The 19,305-nt window shown below is 51.1% G+C and overlaps 5 protein-coding genes across 5 annotated transcripts; 2 read left to right on the forward strand and 3 right to left on the reverse strand.

Annotated features, from left to right (window-relative positions):
- Positions 1–211: 211 nt before the first annotated feature.
- CGCS363_v009038 (Beta-glucuronidase) lies at positions 212–2,026 on the reverse strand (the record flags this gene model as incomplete). Its single annotated transcript, XM_036640887.1, has 1 exon — positions 212–2,026. One exon carries the CDS (start codon positions 2,024–2,026, stop codon positions 212–214), a length of 1,815 nt encoding a protein of 604 aa, XP_036493411.1.
- A 2,527-nt stretch (positions 2,027–4,553) lies between these two features.
- Positions 4,554–5,609, reverse strand: axe1-1 (Acetylxylan esterase; the record flags this gene model as incomplete). The annotated part of the gene is made up of 2 exons (XM_036640888.1): positions 4,554–5,146; positions 5,198–5,609. 2 exons carry the CDS (start codon positions 5,607–5,609, stop codon positions 4,554–4,556), a joined length of 1,005 nt encoding a protein of 334 aa, XP_036493412.1.
- A 1,491-nt stretch (positions 5,610–7,100) lies between these two features.
- On the forward strand, positions 7,101–8,659 carry HET-E1-1 (Vegetative incompatibility protein HET-E-1; the record flags this gene model as incomplete). Its single annotated transcript, XM_036640889.1, has 2 exons — positions 7,101–7,395; positions 7,425–8,659. The coding sequence occupies 2 exons, from the start codon at positions 7,101–7,103 to the stop codon at positions 8,657–8,659; spliced, it is 1,530 nt and encodes a 509-aa protein (XP_036493669.1).
- Positions 8,660–9,020: 361 nt separating this feature from the next.
- Positions 9,021–13,756, reverse strand: FUC95A-0 (Alpha-L-fucosidase 2; the record flags this gene model as incomplete). The annotated part of the gene is made up of 9 exons (XM_036640890.1): positions 9,021–10,702; positions 10,753–10,985; positions 11,042–11,492; positions 12,392–12,704; positions 12,763–12,958; positions 13,021–13,104; positions 13,281–13,452; positions 13,514–13,541; positions 13,607–13,756. 9 exons carry the CDS (start codon positions 13,754–13,756, stop codon positions 9,021–9,023), a joined length of 3,309 nt encoding a protein of 1,102 aa, XP_036493668.1.
- Positions 13,757–16,362: 2,606 nt separating this feature from the next.
- SDH-4 (L-sorbose 1-dehydrogenase) lies at positions 16,363–18,432 on the forward strand (the record flags this gene model as incomplete). Its single annotated transcript, XM_036640891.1, has 6 exons — positions 16,363–16,409; positions 16,487–16,606; positions 16,677–16,897; positions 16,939–17,504; positions 17,560–18,163; positions 18,221–18,432. The coding sequence occupies 6 exons, from the start codon at positions 16,363–16,365 to the stop codon at positions 18,430–18,432; spliced, it is 1,770 nt and encodes a 589-aa protein (XP_036492754.1).
- Between the last annotated feature and the right edge of the window lie 873 nt (positions 18,433–19,305).

The raw sequence follows: 19,305 nt of genomic DNA on the forward strand, positions 1-19,305 counted from the left end.
ATTTGTACCCGACCTTATTGAGGAGGGTACTTGCTACCTATTGTTCTAAATGTATCGCAATGAACCACAGTTTTCTGGCACTCTGATTCGTATTATTCGTAATTAGCTGTCCAATAAAGATATCGTGTATTCATGACAAAGCAAACGATCATTATGTCCATTACATACGCCTAACCCCAAACAGGACCTGGTATCATATCTATAACCGAGTCTAGAAAAGCAAGACTCCCAGAGTAAATGCCAAACTCCACGCAATGCATCCATAAACTGCTTTCCCATGCATCAGACTTGTGGCAGCACTGTCGTCGCCGTCGTCTGAAGAGTTGCTGGGGTCTCCAGCCGGGCCTGGTGTAGACGTCGTCGCAGTACCAACACCTGGAGACGCCGATGTGAGAGCATCACATGCCGTGGGGTCAGGTTCAGAAGTACCCACCCTAGCGCCAATGTTTACGACGACTGCCTCGGCATCCCGCAAAGGAATGCTTGCCTTGCCATCGTTTGCGACCTTCACAGTAATGTCCTCGTTGGAAACCTGTGACTGCGTGCCTGCATTGTCCTGCTCGAAGCTGATGCCATTCCATGTTGTGCCGTGGGTAGCGTCTGATCCATCGGCAGTCAAGTAGCCCAAGTGCAGTGTTTCGCCCGCAAGGGAGGTCGGGAAAGTCAAGTCAACCGTAATGTTGGACTTGGATGAGTCAGACACGTTGGCAATTTTGCCATTGAGCAAAACGACAGAAGAAAGGGAGTCGCTCTGGTAGACCGAATAAGCCTTGAGGTAGTCCGCATAGCCAGAGGGAGCGTTCGAGATCGACTCTTCGGCGATGCGGGCGGTACATGATCGGCCAAGAGTCTGGCCGAACGCCGCGAAGGCATAGTAGAGAGGGCGAACGAAGCGATCCCGGCCGAACATGCGCGTTGGCTGCCAAGCGCTGGCGTTGCTGTCAAAGGTCATATGGAATTGAACCGAGGTGATGTTGAGTGTTGCGGCGTAAAGAAGGAAGTTGAAGGTCCATAGGGCGGCAGCGAAAGTGTCGCTCAATCCCTCCACGCCGAGAGGCCCGACGACAGACATTTCTCTCAACGCGAAAGGGTAAGGCGTCTCCTTTGCTTGGTCTAGCTGACCCTCAATCGTGCTGAACTGCTCTTTGGTGTTGTCGAAGTGCATCATGTAATCCAGGGTCAAGGGGTATGGGAACGACCCCACGAAGTAGTAGTAGTTATGCTGGTTCCAGCTGGTGATGAATCCCTTGTCTGAGTTGTTGGCCTTGACATCGAGGTAGCTCTCCAAGTCCTTGATCTCGAATCCGGTACCAGTGACCCAAGCGGTGGAGGCGGAAGACTCAAAGAAGTTACTTTGCAGGTTCTTAGGTTGCAAGACCTCCTCCCAAACGGCGCGTGCTCGATCAAGCCACTCCTCTGCATATACCGAGCCGGACCAAGATCCCTTTCTGAACCCGTTGTAGTTGTAGAGGTCTGGCTCGTTTCCGAATTCGAATGAGACGAGGTTGAGATTGGTGCATCGGTCGATGATTTGCGTCGCCATGGTCGTCAGCCTCTCGATGTAGTCCGACTCGGCGTATCCCAAGTTCAAGCCCCATGTAACGGGAGTTCCCTTGGGCAAACGGTTGGCAATCTCCATAAACTTTGGACCGACAATGAAATTGTCTGCCGGGACATCACCCGGCGCGGTCGGCTTCGGGTTGGGCTTAATGAGCCAGTCGTCCTGCGAATCGTCGTAAATCAGATAATCCTGCGTGTTGCCACCCAATCGCATGTGCGCCGGTCTGCCGGTGAAATTGGCAAGGTTGTTTAGAAGGTTTATCGTCAGGTCATTGGGAGTTTCGTCTCCCATGAAGTAGTAGAGATGGTCAAGTTCGATACCGAAGCCGGCAAACGACGGGTCGACGGTCGCAGAAATGTCGGAGGGAACATCTTCGGACAGCGATAAGGACAGGACTGAGTCGGCGGCGAATGCTGCAGAGATGAGGCCGAAGCCAGCTAGGAGGCGACTCTGCAACGGCGCCATTTCAGAAGCAACCGGGCAAATAATTAAGATAATTTGTTAGTAGTGTTTGGCTAGAACCATCGTGAGAAACGCAGCGGGGGCGGTCAGCCGCCTTAAAAGACGTTGGAACATAAAGATCGGTCACCGAAACGGGCGGTTTCATCGCCCTCCACAGATTTCATCATCCTTGTGGACCAGGTCGAACCAACCGAGCCGGAGCTTTTGCGCCTGTGTCAGTTGAAATCCATGTTCACCTCCCGTTTGATGGTACCAAGGCTGGGCAGCAGCTCCAGTCTGACGCGTACTACGCGGCCGGGCGGTGACTCTGTGTGTCTGTGTTCTCCTCTCTGCAGTCAATAGCTCGAAATCGTTGGCGATGAGAAAGGGCCGAGATGCACAACCCGGTTTTTTTGGGAGATTTTCACGCTTCCACCAGGCCCGGCTGGCGAACAATTGGAGAGCCTAGACCGTCCGCCGTGAGAATGCCATGCCTGTTTAGGCGCTGCGATGCCGTTGTGCCGTGATTGCGACAGACGGTTGGTGGGTTAATGACATCAGGGAGGGAAGCACTCCCTGTTGGTTCTGCGGGCCAAGACGTTGGCGGTTTGTCTCGCCCCGCAAAACGTGCGTGGATGGCAGGGAATCCCATGGCCATCGGTGATGTCAACAAGACGTTTAGCGATTGTGGCAGGGATAGCAGCCCCTGTATTCCCTCCATCCCATCGCTTGCAGGTGAAGAGACGTGACAACCTGGCAAATTTGGTGCATCGGAAGTTGGGGTGACATGAGCAGGTCGGGAGGACGGGAGCTACTTCGTCTGACATGAGTTTGATAGAGTTATGGCTGCTCCCAGAGGCCTGGCACCTCTCCCTCGCTTGCCTTCACGAATTGTCCGAATCGTCAAAGAGAGTTCTGTCCTGCAGGAACAGCGGAACGGCTTTGTCGATTACTGTCGATCATCAGCCATCGACACAAAATTAGAAACGCCGGCCCACAGGATACTGAGCCAGTACAGCTGATTTTGTTGTTTGAAAGGATGAGAATTGAGGAGACGCTCGCCACACGTTTCGGCGCGGAAGCAAAACGAACAACGGAATACCGGGACCGCGAATATGTGGATAAGCGATAGGGGATGATAAGGATCACCGGTCGCAGCCTCAAGAAAGCACCACTGAAGGATGAGGAGCGTTGGATGTCTTTGACGCGGCTGACGTCAACTGAATTAACAGAGCGCGCCGCGCTGAACCAAGTGTTTGTTGTCACCAGGCTGTCCTGGGTTTGCAGCTTGAAACGTGCCCGCCTGGTTGAGCCGCCATGAACGACAAGATCGGGATCCCGCTTTTTGCGACCGAAGTTTGCTGGTCATGGGATCCAGCCGGCATCTCGGCTCCACACACCAGGACGCACAGAATTTCTTGCAGCTGGCGTGCCGTCATTATGAGCATCAGTTGGCTCATGGCCAGGCCAACGAACTGTTTGCCTATCAAGCCAGAGAGGATTTCAACAAACGCGCGTCAATGCATTCTAACATGGCATTTCTTCCATGTTAGTTTTCATTCACACGGGGCTGTCACGCTCTCAGCAAGACCTATGTCCACATCCATCCAAGCAAACACTGCAAGCACGCAGCTGGCTCCCGGGAATACCATAGGATTTCAACCCCCACACTTGACTGCCGCGGTCCCATCTTCCATGTAGTGCTGTTTCCTCTCCACTTGGTGCAGAGCTTTTCAGCCACCGCTCTGCATCTTCGCTCAAGCTCATTCAATTGCCAGCTGGCGCGGCTCCAGCTGTGATCATCAACCACATCGTGAGCCCGCCCTGGCTTCTGACGTTTGTACGTTGGATCCCACTATCCGCACATTCCTTGGCAGGCTGTCTTAAAATTTTTACTGATCTGGAAGACCTTCCCTACGCGTGCGCGTCCGCCCGGGCCTTCGTCACTCCGATCCAGCGAGACAGCCCGGGTGGTTGTGCCGGGAGTCCCGGGGAGACGGGTAGATCACGATCATCACAAAGACCGGAACCTCCAATTGGTCTGACGCCTAAGCGGGGCCCATCATCGTGACATGCTTGTGGGCAATGAGGATCATTTGAAATGATTTCCTGGATTACGCAAAACCTGCTTCCCGCTCTATCATTAGAATCATTGAGATGCGCAGCATCGCAACGCTGGAGTGGTTTTTCATTGCAAACATCTGCAACGAATTGGCAAACAAGGTGGCCCACTCCGTCGTGGAGCCGCACGGGCTATGCATCGATAGGTGGGCTAGATTCCAAAAGTCACCGTGTTGCATTGTTTGCATTATGCACAAATTCAATGGCAAAGAAGCACTTTGCTTCTTAACACTGCGTTCACCTAGTTCTACGGAGGAAGACTTCACGGGTGTTTCTGTCAATGTGCTAGAGGGTCATTACGTTCCTTCAAATCTCGAAACAGTCTACATGACAAAGAGTGCTCCCGATCGGTTTAATTTCCTCAAACTCTCAGTCTCAAATTCGTAACCCATAGCGTTCCATCGCACCGTTATTGACTCAATTCCAAAGTTTAACAGTACTCGCAAGCGCCTGTAGGGCAGTAACCGTGGCTGCAGCTGAAGCTGCAAAGTCCCTTGTAGCTGTCGTCAAGTCCGGTGGCGGGGCATCCGTCCCGTCCATCGCCACCCGGGCTGGTGGTCTGCTCGCCGTAAGAGGCACACTCACAGACACCGTCAGGGCAGTATCCGTTGGAGCAAGCGAAGGCACAGAGGCCGCTGTAGTTGTCCGACAGGCCGGACTTGACCTTGCCGGAAGTGCAGAAGGAACCGGTAGAAGTCGGGGCGGGAATGCTGGATGTCGCGGTCGCGGTCGGAGTGGTTCCAGAGGGAACGCACTTCTCCTTGATGTAGGCGGCGCCATCATTTGTGTACAGCTGGAAGTAGTTGGTGTGGGCATCCTCGCCCATCGTGCGAGTACCGTCACCATAGGCACAGACGGTGTCCTCGCCGTTGCACCAAGAGCGCAGGACACTAGAAAAGTTGTTCAGGTTGGCGAGAGACGAGCTAGAGCGAGCCATTTGGCCGCTGTAGGTGGATCCGGCTTCGACGTTGTAGCTTTGGTCGGCAATGTGGGTTGGGTCACCGAAAAGGAGTGCAGCGCAAACTGGGACGGATTAGCAACCGACTTCTTGGAACGTTGTTCCAACAAACTAACCTTTGCTGCCGGGCGTGGAAGTGGCATCGAGGCCCGAATCAGCGAGAATGTCGCCAACAATATTGGCACCTTCGCTGTAGCCACTCAGGACGATCTTGGAATCGGGGCACTTCGCAACGTAGGCCTTGATCTGAGCAACGCCGGAGGTTCGGCCCTCCTCAACCGCATTAGGGTAACCCGAGGGGTTTGACGCATCGAAAAGGATGTCTTCGTAGTCGCAGCTGGAAAGACCGGTGCAGGTAGCCTCATAAAGAGACTGTTGGCGTCCGGGGTAGCCCTCGTTCCAGCCACGAGCGAAGAAGAGGTGAAGATCGGTGCAGGATCCGGAGCCAGTGGATTGACGCTTTCCGGGGGCCGCGGAGGCCAACAGGATGAAGTTGAACAGGGTGGTGATGGCCTTTGGTGACAACATATTGACTGATTAATATTATGAGTATTATTACCGTCTAGTTGGTTGAAATCGGAAAAAACGAGTGACTGGTCGTGGACGATGAGATCGTTGGGACCAAAAGATGCAAAAGATTGATTTCCGGGGAAAACGGAGTCTTATTTCAAACCGGAGGCTGAAGGTGGACCATGGGGATAACCCATCGGTCCATTGTTGCATCGAGTAAATACAACTCTCCCCTGATGCTGCTTGTCCGGGCGAACCGATAAGAAGTTATTGTGGGTTTCGTCGGTGTTGACCCTCGAAAATAGCAAAGTAATCGTGGGTTGGTATCATTCGCAGGGATCTAGAGTGGGACTCGCACGAGCTTAGTTGCTAGGCTGACTCTCGATACGAGGCAGGTAAGCAATTGTGGATGTCGACTGATGAATGTTATGCGGTCTGGAAAAGGGGCACCATTGCCGTAACAGCACACAGCCAACGGCTATAGGTTCTCTTTATGCAAAGTACTTGGCTTGTTCTCAATTGAGAAGTATCGCAGTGGCTGAAGTATTGTCAGTTCATTTGTACAGAATTGCACATTCCAAATCTGGTGCGTCCTAGTAGGATTTATGTGCGCACATGGTGGCCCAGAGTTCCCGGCGGAATGACAATAGATCCTTTCAGACGTATGTGCCTGGCAGGCAGGATAAGACCTGCGTTGTGTCTTAAAAGCATAGGGGAGAAATTCTACCTATCATCAAGCTGTCTCAACTTTATTGACAATCTCATTGAGCCCCAAGCCCCAAGAAACTGTTTTAACAGGCGATGTCTTCGGATACGGGGGGCCCCTGTCAAGTCATCGTCGGAGAGGACAGGGCTACGGCCCGGATCGCCGGAACTCGGACGATGAGCATCGTCATTCGCGTGCTTCTTGACTCAATATTTGGCGGTCGTTATTGCGGATTCGAGAGCTCCCATTCGGTCTTCCAATGGCAATTCAGCATGTGCAATCGGGAATGTTGGCGGCACGTTCAGGTCGCCTGAGATGCAATCGACTACTATGAAGTACATCAAAAGCTTGTGCTTCCATCAGAATAGATAGTGACAGCTTCATGTCGGCGAATCGGTGTTTTCGCCCGGGCAAGACATATTGCTGTCAGACTTCCGTCAGGATGGACCCCGCTATCTTGCGTCAAAGGATCAATGGAGCCCCAAAGAGGGGTCGTCACCTACGCGGTTGGTCTGACGTCTGATGCTTCATCCACCGACAGGAATCAATTCTCACCCTCACTTGACATTCATTGGCCATCATCGCGATAGTCGCCGCTATTGATTTGCATCAGCATACGCTCGATTACTCCGACATTATGTGGCTTATCAATCTGCAAACTCTGGAACTCGAGGAATTCCTCGGCAGCGATACTCCTGACTACGCCATCTTGTCGCATACTTGGAGCTGCGGGGAAGTGACATTTCAGGATTGGACCGACCGATCTCTAGCCTCCCAAAAACAAGGATACCAGAAGATTTTGGATGCATGCGCCCAGGCACGTGGTGCGGAATATAACTTCCTGTGGGTGGACACGAATTGTATCGATAAGAGCAGCTCATCAGAGCTCACCGAAGCCATCAACTCAATGTTTTCTTGGTACTTCCATTCGGGAGTGTGCTTTGCGTATCTCTCCGACATACCAACATCTGGGCAAAACTTCGACGCAGAGGGTATTTCCTGTAGCCGGTGGTTCACTAGAGGCTGGACTTTGCAAGAGCTTTTGGCTCCCAAAGAGGTTTTGTTCTACGCAGCCGATTGGTCGCTCATTGGCACAAGGTCATCTCTGGCACGTCACATCTCTTCAGCTACAGGCATCGACGTCAAATATTTCAATTCAAAGTCAATCACGTCTACGGTGTGGCAAGATCGGTGGGAGAATGACCAGATTCATCCAATTTTCCAAGCATCCGTTGGTGAAAGGCTTTCATGGCTGGCTCGCCGCGAAACTACCAGACTTGAGGATATGGCATACTGTATGCTTGGAATCTTCGGCATATCTATGCCTCTGATATACGGGGAGGGGTCTCGGGCTTTCATGAGACTGCAAGAAGAGATTTTGAAGGCTTCGGACGATCATTCTTTGTTCTGCTGGTCTTGGTCTGCATTTTCTGGTACGGGCAGTCTACTCGCGTCTCGCCCACATGCCTTCGAAGAAGCATCTCAATTCACCCCTCGATCAAACAATAGGCCACAGCCATACAGCACGACGAACGCGGGGCTATCGATTCAACTTCGAACGCTATCATGTTGGTCATCATATATCGGCATTTTCAATGTTGACACCATACACAAAAACGAAGATACAGGTGTGTTACTGTCAGGGGATCCAACCACAGGTCGATTTATCAGGTGTCCTTATCCAGGAGTCCCGATTCATCTTTGTCACACAAGAGGACTGAAAACCCATTCTATGGATATGTTTGTGCCAACCAACAGAACGGGCCGTCGTGTGATCGAAGCAACGCCTTTCGCAAGAACAGCGTCAGCCAAAGCTGGGGTTCTACTCTCCTTTGATACAAGAGACAAATTCGTCGAAATTAAGACGCTCCCTGTGGGCAGTTTCTTGGGAACCTCAAGTATAGTCGATATTCGGTTCCAAAAATCAGCTTTGGATAGAAGCGCATGTGGAGACGCCGAGTCAAACTGGTTTGCCGATACAGTTGACACAGCTCCGGACATTTTAGGAGCTACACTGGTCAATTTGAAGCTTTCCAGGGAATTCCAACACATAATCGAGTCCTTTTTATTCTTTATAAAACAACCACAAGCTGGTACGCGACGAGAGCTAGAGTGGCATTACTGCCGCATTCCCCATGCCGCAACTGACTTCGTTGGTTGGTCGCGTTATGCAGCTCCTCAAATGTGGCAGTCGGAACATCAGGGAATAGACAGGCGGAAGTATGTCCAAAAGGCTCTCATGGAACCTGAATTTGCGGATGCCTTGAATTTCTCTGTCGCAGGCAAAGTCACTGTGGCTGTTGCGGCTAGAACGTCGAAGACGGTAGGTGGAACGCTGCTGAAGCATGTACATCTTACTTGACCTAGCCTGGCGAGGAGCATATGTAGAACCTCTCTCATAGATCTTGCACACACTTAAACGTTGACGTCCGATCTTACAGCTATCATGACGCTTCAATGACAGGGTTAGCAGCGCGTCACTTAATTCGACTGAGTGAATGTCCGTATCATGGATTCCTCTTCAAAGCTATGACTTATTCACTGTCTGCCTGATGAACTAATCTATGGTTCGCCAAGAGGGAAGAGCAGCAAGCTGACCATTTATTCCTGCCTTTGGGGAAACGCCCTCCAAGACCCAAAGCTCTGAGGCTTGCTATATCGTATCAGGACATACAACAAGCGAAATACCACTTTTTAGTGGAATCTGGCATACGCAAATAAGCTCAAGCTGGCGTAATCTCCAAAACCTGCCCTTCAGTCGTCCTAATTTCAACAGTGTACTTATTTCCATCGACAAGAACAATCTCGGCATTTCCAACCCGAAGTTTCAGCTTACCTCCAATCTTCGATGTTATACCTGCTCTCTTGAAGGCTCCGTTCTCCCATTCGACATCAATAACAAAGTTGCCTCTTGCGACCAGTCCCTTTGCACTACCCGTTGGCACGGCTTCACCCGGTAAAGCAGGAAGAATATGCACAGTACCCGTGTGACTTTGAAGCAACATTTCTGTGATACCGCTCGTGAACCCGTAGTTCCCGTCAATCTGGAATGTCGATCCCTTATCTGTGTTCCATAGGTTCGCGGTGGGAAATGTAGCGAACCAACCCTTCACCTGCTCCCATGCATCCGCTCCTCTGAACGATCGAGCGTACATGTTGATCATCCACGTGCGACTCCACCCTGTGCTTCCTGATCCCGCTTCCCTGCGACGGTCAAGTAGAACCTGAGCGGCCTCGGACAGCGTTTCGTTGACCAATGGTGAGAATTCTTTCCCAGGATGCAGAGCGTATAAAGGTGAAAGATGACGGTGACTAGGCGCCGATTCTTTGTATTCATAGCGCCATTCGAGGATCTGGCCCTTGGAACCAATTTGCGCAGGCTTGATGCGAGGCAAGAAATCTTTAGCCTTCTTCAGGTCTTGGTTGGTATCATCGATTCCCAAGATGTCCGCCGCCTCGATGATTGCACTAAAAACGTCGTGCATGAGCTGATTGTCCATGGGTATGTCGATATCCATTGGCTCCGAGCGACCAGCCACGCTGAAATTGCCCGGGACGACAAAAGTGTTCTCTGGTGACAGCGAAGGACCTGTGATTCGATAACCCTCGTGTCCAAAGGTATAACACTCATAGAACGTAGCCACGTCGATTAAGAAGGGATAGGCAACGTCTGCTAAGAATGCCTTGTCGCCCGTGAAGTGGTAATGATCCACCATATGCTGTACAAGCCATGAGGCGCCCATGGGCCACATGGTAGAAGATGTGTAGTTGTCAGTCGCACCCGGGTCGCCCCAAACGTCCAGATTGTGGTGAAACATTGTGCCGCCACAGCCATACATGGCCTTCGCCATGGCTTTGCCTCTTGGGTTGGCCACTTTCATCAAGTCAAACAAAGGTTCTTGTGTCTCGATCAGATTCGTTGGACCGGCAGACCAGTAATTCATCTCGGTGTTGATATTGATAGTATACTTTCCGCCCCAAGCAGCCGTGGTTTTGTTGTTCCAGATGCCCTGGAGATTCGCGGGCATATCTATGTCGGCTTCGGTGTTTCGTGAAGCTCCAACGAGCATGTGGCGGCCGAGATTCCAAGTGAGAGTCGACAGCTCAACATCACTTGAATCGTTCCGGGCTATGGCCACTCTCTCATCCGTGGGTAACGCAGAAAGTCCTCGCGGTGATTTGCCAAGATCAATCGAGGCCCGTCCAAGAAGGCTGCTGGAGTCTTTGAGGGCTTCATCCCTTAGGTCTGAATAACCCTTGGTCAGTGCAGCGTTCAACTTGCGATCAATCTCAGCCTCCCATTCGTCCTGAGACGCAAAGCGGTAATTAGTCTCTGCGTCGAAGAACAGGTCAATGGCCGTAGCTCCCGTGATCCTGAGAACGGAACCATCGTTTTCGAACTTCGCTACTTTAAATTAGAACGAGCGGGTACTGTAACTCAGGGGCTCTGCATACCTCCCGGTGCCACGAAACGAGCCTTACCAGTAAACAAAATTGGGTTTTCATCAAGAGGCTGTCCGCTAGAGCCCATCAAGGTGACTGAGTTGACGCCGCCTGCAGTGGATGCAACATTGACCAAAATGTTTGCCAGTCGACTGAAGCTAGCCTTGAGGTTTAGAGCACCTTCCTCACTGGAAGTGAAACGAGCGGCGAGCACCCCAGCTGGGTAGCTCGCGACGAATTCCCGCCTATCATTAAGTATCGTTAGAGAGAGTATTCAATACGCGGAAAAGACTATACACACGTGAAGTTAACTCCGTCGAAAGCGTACGAGGAGCCCGAGTTACCCTGCTTTGTGTCAAGCCACCTCACGTAGTTCTCCAAGTTACCACTGTGCCCGAAGTCAAGATCCAAATTGCCGAAATATCCAAACTGACGTTCGGATTTCTCGGCCGGGGTCATCTCCCTCAACACAAGCTGGCCGCCTTCGGTAATTTTGCCAGAGAGAAACAGCTCACGAGCCACAGGTAAGGTCGCCAAGGCGTTGGGAGGAGTTCGGTCTTGGATAGGACCGGACCAGATGGTATCTTCGTTGATGGTGAGGGTTTCGTTTGCACCTCCCCAAACAGTTCCCCCGAGTCGTCCATTGCCGATCGGAAGAGCGCCCTGTTCCCATTCTGTTGTTGGTTTTGTGTACCAGAGGTAACGACTTCCATCAAAGGAGGATGTGGCGTTGCTTGCGGTGGCAAGCAATGCTGCAATAAACAAGGCATGTGTTGTGTGACTATGGAAGTTTCGAAACCCAAGCTTAATCGACGCATAACTCCCTCGATAGACCTTTCAAGGCATCAGTCTCATTTTATAGATTTCGCTTGTAAGTCGACTACCTCTGATGACACTGCACTTCCGCCTGTCATGCACACCTTGCAGCTCCATTCTGATTGCTGGCCAAAATCCGACGCTCGTGATGCAATGAGGAGTAGTGACATTGCGGGGAAGACGAAGTGTGTGGGGCAGGTATGTCTGCGCCCATCCCCGACGCCCTACTCTGGGCAACAAAGTCTATTTCACATTCGTGGAGAAACAAAGGACAGTTCTCAAAATGGCTTGCAGGATACGATCGTCAACCGTCTATCACGTCTAATTACTTGGACACCCCGCCGGCTAAATGCAGCCTGCGAGTCATCCTTCAAATTCGATCTCAGAAGGGTAATATTCGCCTGTCATTCACTCCCGTGCCAATCAAAGCGAACATACAAACAGCGTCAATATGCAGGTACAAGAAGGGTCAGCAACTCGTGTAAACAATCGTATTCGGCAATCTCCCGAACGTCAATAATACGCTACGATGTCATCAAGCAGCACGTGGAAGACTTAAGTGAACACCAACGTAGGATGCACGTTGAATGACTGATTCTGTGTTGGTGGGCATCGCAAATGAGTATTAATGAAAGATACAATAGCTAGCTCTTAGCTTGATTATAAGGACGTAAGCTACGTGCCTTCGGTTTCTCCCGTCGGATCCTCTTCGTTCCGGAAACTAAGCTTCGCCATAGATGAAATGATCTGTCACACACTCATCGCTGGCTTTCTGCCGGCTTTACCTCGTACGTAGTTGTGACCATGATTCCACCATGCTGACCACTAGACTTACTTGTCAAGCTTCCGTCGCGGTCACCGCTAGCCTGAGGCCAGTTGGCGGATTCGGAAGACTTGACAATATGCTCTTCGCTTGAGTTGTTATCGAACTCGGTCATGTTGTACTTGTTGTGCCTTCTCTTTGCAGGCATAGACCGGTCGGTGCTCTGGCCGCCACCTCCAATCGTGACCAGCTGATGACCATATCTATCACCTGATCCGGTGTACTTCATGGCCCCGCTGCTGCTGCCCTTGCTCGAGCTGAGCCAGTGAGCCGAAGAGAAGAGAGGTCTGATGCAAGCTGCGTTCACGGCGATAATGCCAACAAACTGGCAGGGAACAACAAGTCAGTACCTTTCGGAGTTCCAAAGGATAGATCTTGCTTACAGTTTCTCGGATGGCCCAGATGGTGCTGACATTGATCCCGTCAATATCTTTCAACGACAGAATGCAGCGTAGCAAGGCAGCGATCATGACAAAAACTCCCGAGCAAAGTAGGACACCAATGGCGAGCTTGCGTTTGATACTGAGCTTCACCGTCCATAGAAGAGGCAATGGAATTGAAACAATGCACATATCAGTCCTTGAACAATCATTAGCCCCAAAACCTTCCCACAAATTAGTCTTAAAAGCAAAAGAACTTACGTTACATTGAGAACAACCAAGCTCAAGTAGTTTGGAACGGCCAAAGTGCACTCGTCTCCTGGGTATGGCACAACCTGCCAGTTTCTTTGCACAGGTGTACAATGCCCCCAGATAACAACGATTACGCCACAATACGCTAAAATTGTCGCTATAGCAGTCCACTTCACGATCTTTTGTTGTCTTGTCGCAAGTCTGTGTAAACACCCATGTTCAGCTCGACTCCTTATAGAGTAGGTGGTAAAGACGGAGGAAGGACGTACGTGATGCGGCTGAAAAAGAAGAGAATGCAAGCCTTCAAGCACCAAATAAGAGTAACGTAGAAGTTCCATCCCGCCAGCAGGCACTTCGAGCCAAATTCGAACTTGGCGATTTCTTGGGGTGTCAGAGTCGCGCCGATTTCGTCGGTAATCCCAATGTTGGTTCCATTTTGACCTGTTGAAGGGGCACAAATTAGACGTTGAACTAAACAAGTGCAGGGAAGGGACAGACCAACCGATGAGCTCCAGCATGCACAGTTCTAACTGCAAGATAGAGTTAAGGTAAGCAATCTGTCCAAGACGTCTGGGATATGATTGGTGTGACTTACAGTCCAGAAAATCAAGCACAGAACTGCAAAATAGTCATCCCCTTGCCAATTGAAGCCGATTATTCTCCAGCGAGCGAATATTCGAAGTAAAATCACAATTACACCAAGACCGTACTCTGTCCAGGCTTCAGTCTGGAAGGGAGTCGCCATTGTGAAAGAGGAAAAGACACGAAAGGAGTGAAGAGGCCAGCCAAGCAAAACACCCTCAACAGCCGTCAGAACCACCAAAATAACCGACACAAGGCCGGTGGGAGTTTTCGGGGCGCCTCGGATTAAAAGCCGCATTCCTTCGATCAAAATGTGTTTACGTACAACGTTTTCTCGCCATCTGGACGAGGATCGAGTCTGCTTCCCCTGTGTGTGATTGACAGGGGATTAGCCCCCGAAACGACATAACGTCTTCAGCGGGTGTTACTGAAAAGGACAATCCTTGGATCCGAAGTTCCGGCAAGTCACAATTGACAATGCCCTCTCCTGTTTGGGCAGGCAGCGATCGACGGGGAAATCGTTCTAATCAGGCTCCCAGGGAATCAAGGCAACAATGTACTGTCTTGGCAAAGAATCGGGCCGCCGCGATATTCCTTCCAGCCGATAACCACGTGCGGGCATGGAATATGAGTCGGCCAGCTGTTCATGTTGGCTCCTGCGGCGAGATAAGCCAAAGCTCGGCGGTGGTTGTATGAGCATCGCGCAGCAATGAAGTCCTTGCTCTGCACGTATCCCAGGCATAGCGCATTTCCTGCGCCCACTGAGCATTTCCAAATCTGGACACCTCTCCTGGTCTCTCAAGGATATGACCGTTGACTTGAACATTCACAATTCCCTGGCGGCTCACCGGTAGGTCTGAGCTCGCACTGATCATCACTATTCACAACGAATCAGATAGTCTGGGCTAATGTTAGCCAAGCAATGTTATCCATTTGGACTCTTCAATTCCGACCCATAAGTACTTGGTATCCGTGTGCTGAAGGTGAAAAGGGCCCAGTCTCCGTGCGTCTTTGGTCCAACACAACGTAGCATCCGCCAGAGCGGTGATCCGCAGGACCACTTGAAAAATTTCTCAGACCAAACGGAAGCAATTGAATGGTCGAGGGTATTATCGCCAAGATAGACCCCCAAGGGCATGGCCTTGCCAGCAGGGGTCTCGCTCCATATTACGAAATATTACAGGCCATGAAGGGTACGTGTGCATTCTCCATCAGCCGCAGGTCTCATAGTCACGCATGACAATTGCTCACAATTTCCGTAAAATGGGTCAACAGTTTTCATCTTCCAGTTGTCTGGTAGGCTAGTTGGCGATGCTGTCAAAGCTGAATGCAGACGCGGATTTGGTTCCTCTTGTGGGAAATCCCTGATCGATTCAACCCCCCTTATCAGATTCGTCGCGTAAACACAGATGGAGACGGCCCACAGTCGGTCGGCGAAAGGGAACAGTCAGTCAAAATTAGAAGTGATGTGGGCGCCACTCCCGTCCGGCCCCATATCCCGAGCTTCATAATTCTGCTCGTTCCAGATTTCCCACGGGGGAGAAAGGCACCCCAGACCTTGATGGAAGTTCTCGGGCTCCAATGGTCAACTTGTCTCCACAACTCAAAAAGCACGACTCTTGGGTGCATTTCTGTGCGAGTTGCTCGCGTTCACTTTCATGTTGCGAGAACGCTGAAATATCACCAAGAAAACTGCTGCAGAATATCAAGGGTCTTCTAGAACGACGATGTTGCATTTATTCACCCTAATGGTTCGATGCCAATTACGGATTATGATCATGACCTGCAGTATCGGAGCATTCGATGGCAGGATGCAACCTGAACGGTCTTGAGGAAGCTTGGTACGCCTCATCCCTACTGAAAGAGGAAGGAGGCAAGCCTTCGTACGACGAAGAACCTTTCAAACACGCCTGAGAAGGATCATATTCAGAGCCTCCCGATCCCTTTTTTGCCTTCGTTTCGTTCTGGGCCAGGGGCAACTTCTGTAACTGTCGCATTCTGGGCTGTGAATGTGAGAGATTTTGACTGCCCTAGAAGTTGCATCCTGCGATGCCTTGCAACCAGCATTCCCATTGGTTCATGAAGTCTCACTAATGATGATCGTCGGTCGGTAGTTTGTCGCCCAGCGAAACCCGGCATAGAGCCGGACAGTTTCCATGTCGAAGCGTCGTTGGGGCTGTACAAAAGGTCTTGAGATATTCACAATGGGCTTAGTTCGTGCATGTTCTTCAGAGGATCGACCCCGGAGTTGCTTCCGGTTGCTGTATTACTTCTGTGGGTGCTCTCATGCACGACGGTCGCTGAAGACACACGCAATCCTAGCACCAACAGTGGTTAAAGCTGTTTTGCGTGTGCGGGGACCCCAGACATCGGCCCAGCCGTGGTGGAGATGGTTCTGTCAGACCCTGCAGGTTGCGACCATTACCACCGAAACCACCGGCCATTGAAGCGGTTCAGTTTCCTTTTGGAGAAGATGGCCATCACTTGGCAACGGCGCAGCTTTCCCCAGTCGTATGAGGGCAAGCTCAGCATACTCAAGGGGTAGATAGTAGGTTGGTGCATGTCAGATGAGGGGGGGGTTGAGGTCGATACGTGCGAGAGGAGAAAGCGAGAATCGGACGCGGGTCTAAGACATTGCGTGAGAGGGTGCATACAAGAATCCGCGACCTAGCCACTCGAAGGGGTGCATCGGTCATTTTTCTCGTCATTGTCTAAGCTTTCTCGCCAATTCTCTCGAAATCATCCCGACTTTAGTCCTGAACTTTCAACATGGGTTCTATTCCTCAAGATCTCGTTTACGACTTCGTCATTTGCGGGTAGGTCCTTGGCACTTGGACAGAACACAAATTTTGGGGGCTCCTCGGAAACTGACCTGGCTGTCTCTGTTTTCTAGTGGCGGCACTTCTGGTTGCGTTGTAGCTAGCCGACTTGCCGAGAACCCCAACACCAGCGTTCTTGTCATTGAGGCTGGCGAACACAACAAGGACTTGGAGAATGTTCATATGACAGGGGGGTGAGTCAAAGAACTGGAATTGCAACTCACTTTATCGTTCAATGCTCACAAGCTCTGCTTCGCATTCTAGTTGGTCCCAACTTTTCGACAAGGAGACCGACTGGAACGTCATCAGCGAACCCAAGGCTGCTGTTAATAACAGACAAGTGAAGCTAAGTCGGGGCAAGTTTCTCGGTGGATGCTCAGGATGCAATGGTACTCTATGCATTCGAGGCGCCAAGCAGGACTACGATGACTGGGGCGCTGAGGGCTGGAGTGGCGAAGACTTTTTCAAGTATATCCGCAAGGCATGTAAATCCGAGACCCTTTGATTGCTCCGCTCTCCTCATTAGTCGTTCGCATGTCTAACATGCAATTTGCGCAGGCCGAGAACTTCCACGGAAAGGATTGGTTCAAGGCGTCTTCCGACCATGGCACCGAAGGCCACCTCGACATCGAGCCGCACGATCTCGCTCCCATCTCCAACCTTATCATGGACTCCATGGTTGACAAGGGACTCCCACTTGATCACGACATGTTCACCCATGGAAACAACCCTCATGGATGTGGCCATGCGCCTAGAACAGTGTACAAGGGAACTCGCACGACTGCAGCCAACTTCGTTACAAACGCCAACACGAGGGATAATCTGCATCTCATGACTCAAACGCACGTTGACAAGGTTATCATCGAGAACGTCAACGGGGAGCTCAAGGCTACTGGCGTCCGTGCAGTCAAGCCCGACGGAACCCCCGTCAACATCAAAGCAACCAAAGAGATCATTGTGAGCGGCGGTGCCTACTGCAGTCCCAATATCCTGAATCGCTCTGGCATTGGTGCCAAGTCTGAGCTGGAGAAGTTCGGCATTCAGACTTTGGTTGACTTGCCCGGTGTCGGTAAGAATTTGATGGATCATCTTGTGAGTCTACCTCCTTCACATATGTGTCAAACCTTCTGCTTACAGGAGCACCAAGATCGTTTTCATGTTCTACGAGACTGAAAAGGAGGGCCTGACCAACGACCATCATGTTTATCACGGCGATAACTTTGCGAAGACATATGCTCTCTGGAAGGACCACAAGGCGGGCTTTCTGTCGACCTTTCCCTTTGGTGCGTTTGCGTACGCCCGCTTAGATGACCGTCTCGCCGATTCGGACTTGTGGAAGAACGCCCCTCGCGAAGAGGGACGTGACCCGATGGGTCTCACGCCGAAGCAACCCAACATTGAGTTCTTCACCACCGAATGCTACGGTGGGCCCAAGCAGTTTGATAAGTTTCCTGTCGACAACAAGCATGCCTTCAGCATGATCGCCGAGCTCTTTGCCCCCAAATCTCGGGGCACTGTGACCCTTCGCAGCACTGATGCCACCGCGGTCCCTGTCGTCGATACCAACTACCTTGCCGACCCTCTTGATGTCGAGGTCCTCGCTGAGGCGTGCCGATTTGGTAATGAGATCATCATGCAAGGCAAGGGTACCAAGGGTATCGTCAAGGGTTCTTGGCCAAGCGAACTTGTACACCACAAGTACACGACTCGTGAGGAGTGGATTCCTTACGTGAAAGACAACGCAACCACCTGTGAGCTCTCCACCAGTTACCTAACATCCTTGAATGATTGCTAAGATCACGAACTAGGCTACCACGCTGCTGGTACTTGCGCAATGGGCAAGGCAGACGACCCGAAGGCTGTTGTGGACCATACCCTCACTGTGAAAGGAGTCAAAGGCTTGCGTGTAGCTGATTGCAGTATCATGCCGACCCTCAACGGTGGCCACACGCAGATGCCGGCCTACGGCATTGGTGAAAAGGCTGCCGACCTCATCAAGGAAACTTGGAAGCTCAAGTAAGAGCCTATTTGGATGAGGAACGCCGGTTGGAAGCTTCATCTCAGTCCTGGTTGAGAAAACTAGTTACCAAACGCGTCTTGCTTGACGCGTGAATCATCAAGAGCAGCCCGAATTAGGCTAGCTTCTTTTGTACGCAGTTAAAATGGAAATAATGTGACGAATCATGATTTCGGGGAACTTCGCACGCCTCCACGAAACGAATTTACTAGTGATGCCAGTCAGCCGGTCTAGCACACCTTCGAAGCACATAAGATGCGACTGAGCTCAATCGAGAAACAGTCGTCTTGCAAGCACACAACATCAAGTGCTCAAGAATAGCAAAAGCACACAATAATGGGTGCGCGGCTTTCCCGGCATGTTCCCGACGAATGCAGCATTTGCAGACATTGGATGTCAATGGAAAAAGCTTCAACTACGAGGAGTATCGACTATTCAATAATCGAGATTCTAGTCTAATCACATGTCCACTTGCTACGATTCTGCGATTAGCTATCACACAAGAACAACAGTTTCCGACGGATTTTCAGCGAGATACATATCACGTCAAAGCCGGTGGAAACAATCCCAGTCTGATTCGACCAAACCTGGAGCTTTTTGGCCCGCCGAAGTTGACGGATAGTTTGTAGATCGGACATCTTCTTCCAGTGTCGAAATGTCTTAACTCTCATCAATGCATTGATCTTGGCGCCTCTTGAATTGAATATTGTAACGAGTGACATAAAGGAACGGCCTGCCGAGCTACTGATGTTACGCCGCCTCCGCGCAGAGTTCTTTATCTTGGCGAATCGAAACGCTGCCTTCGTCTCTCGGAAACGAACCACGAGAATGAGCGATACGTCGCTTTAAGCCATCGATGGGGCAAGCAACAGATAT

Source organism: Colletotrichum siamense (genome assembly GCF_013390195.1).
Source record: "Colletotrichum siamense strain Cg363 chromosome Unknown KSG_Cg363_contig06, whole genome shotgun sequence".
Lineage (NCBI taxonomy): Eukaryota > Fungi > Ascomycota > Sordariomycetes > Glomerellales > Glomerellaceae > Colletotrichum > Colletotrichum siamense.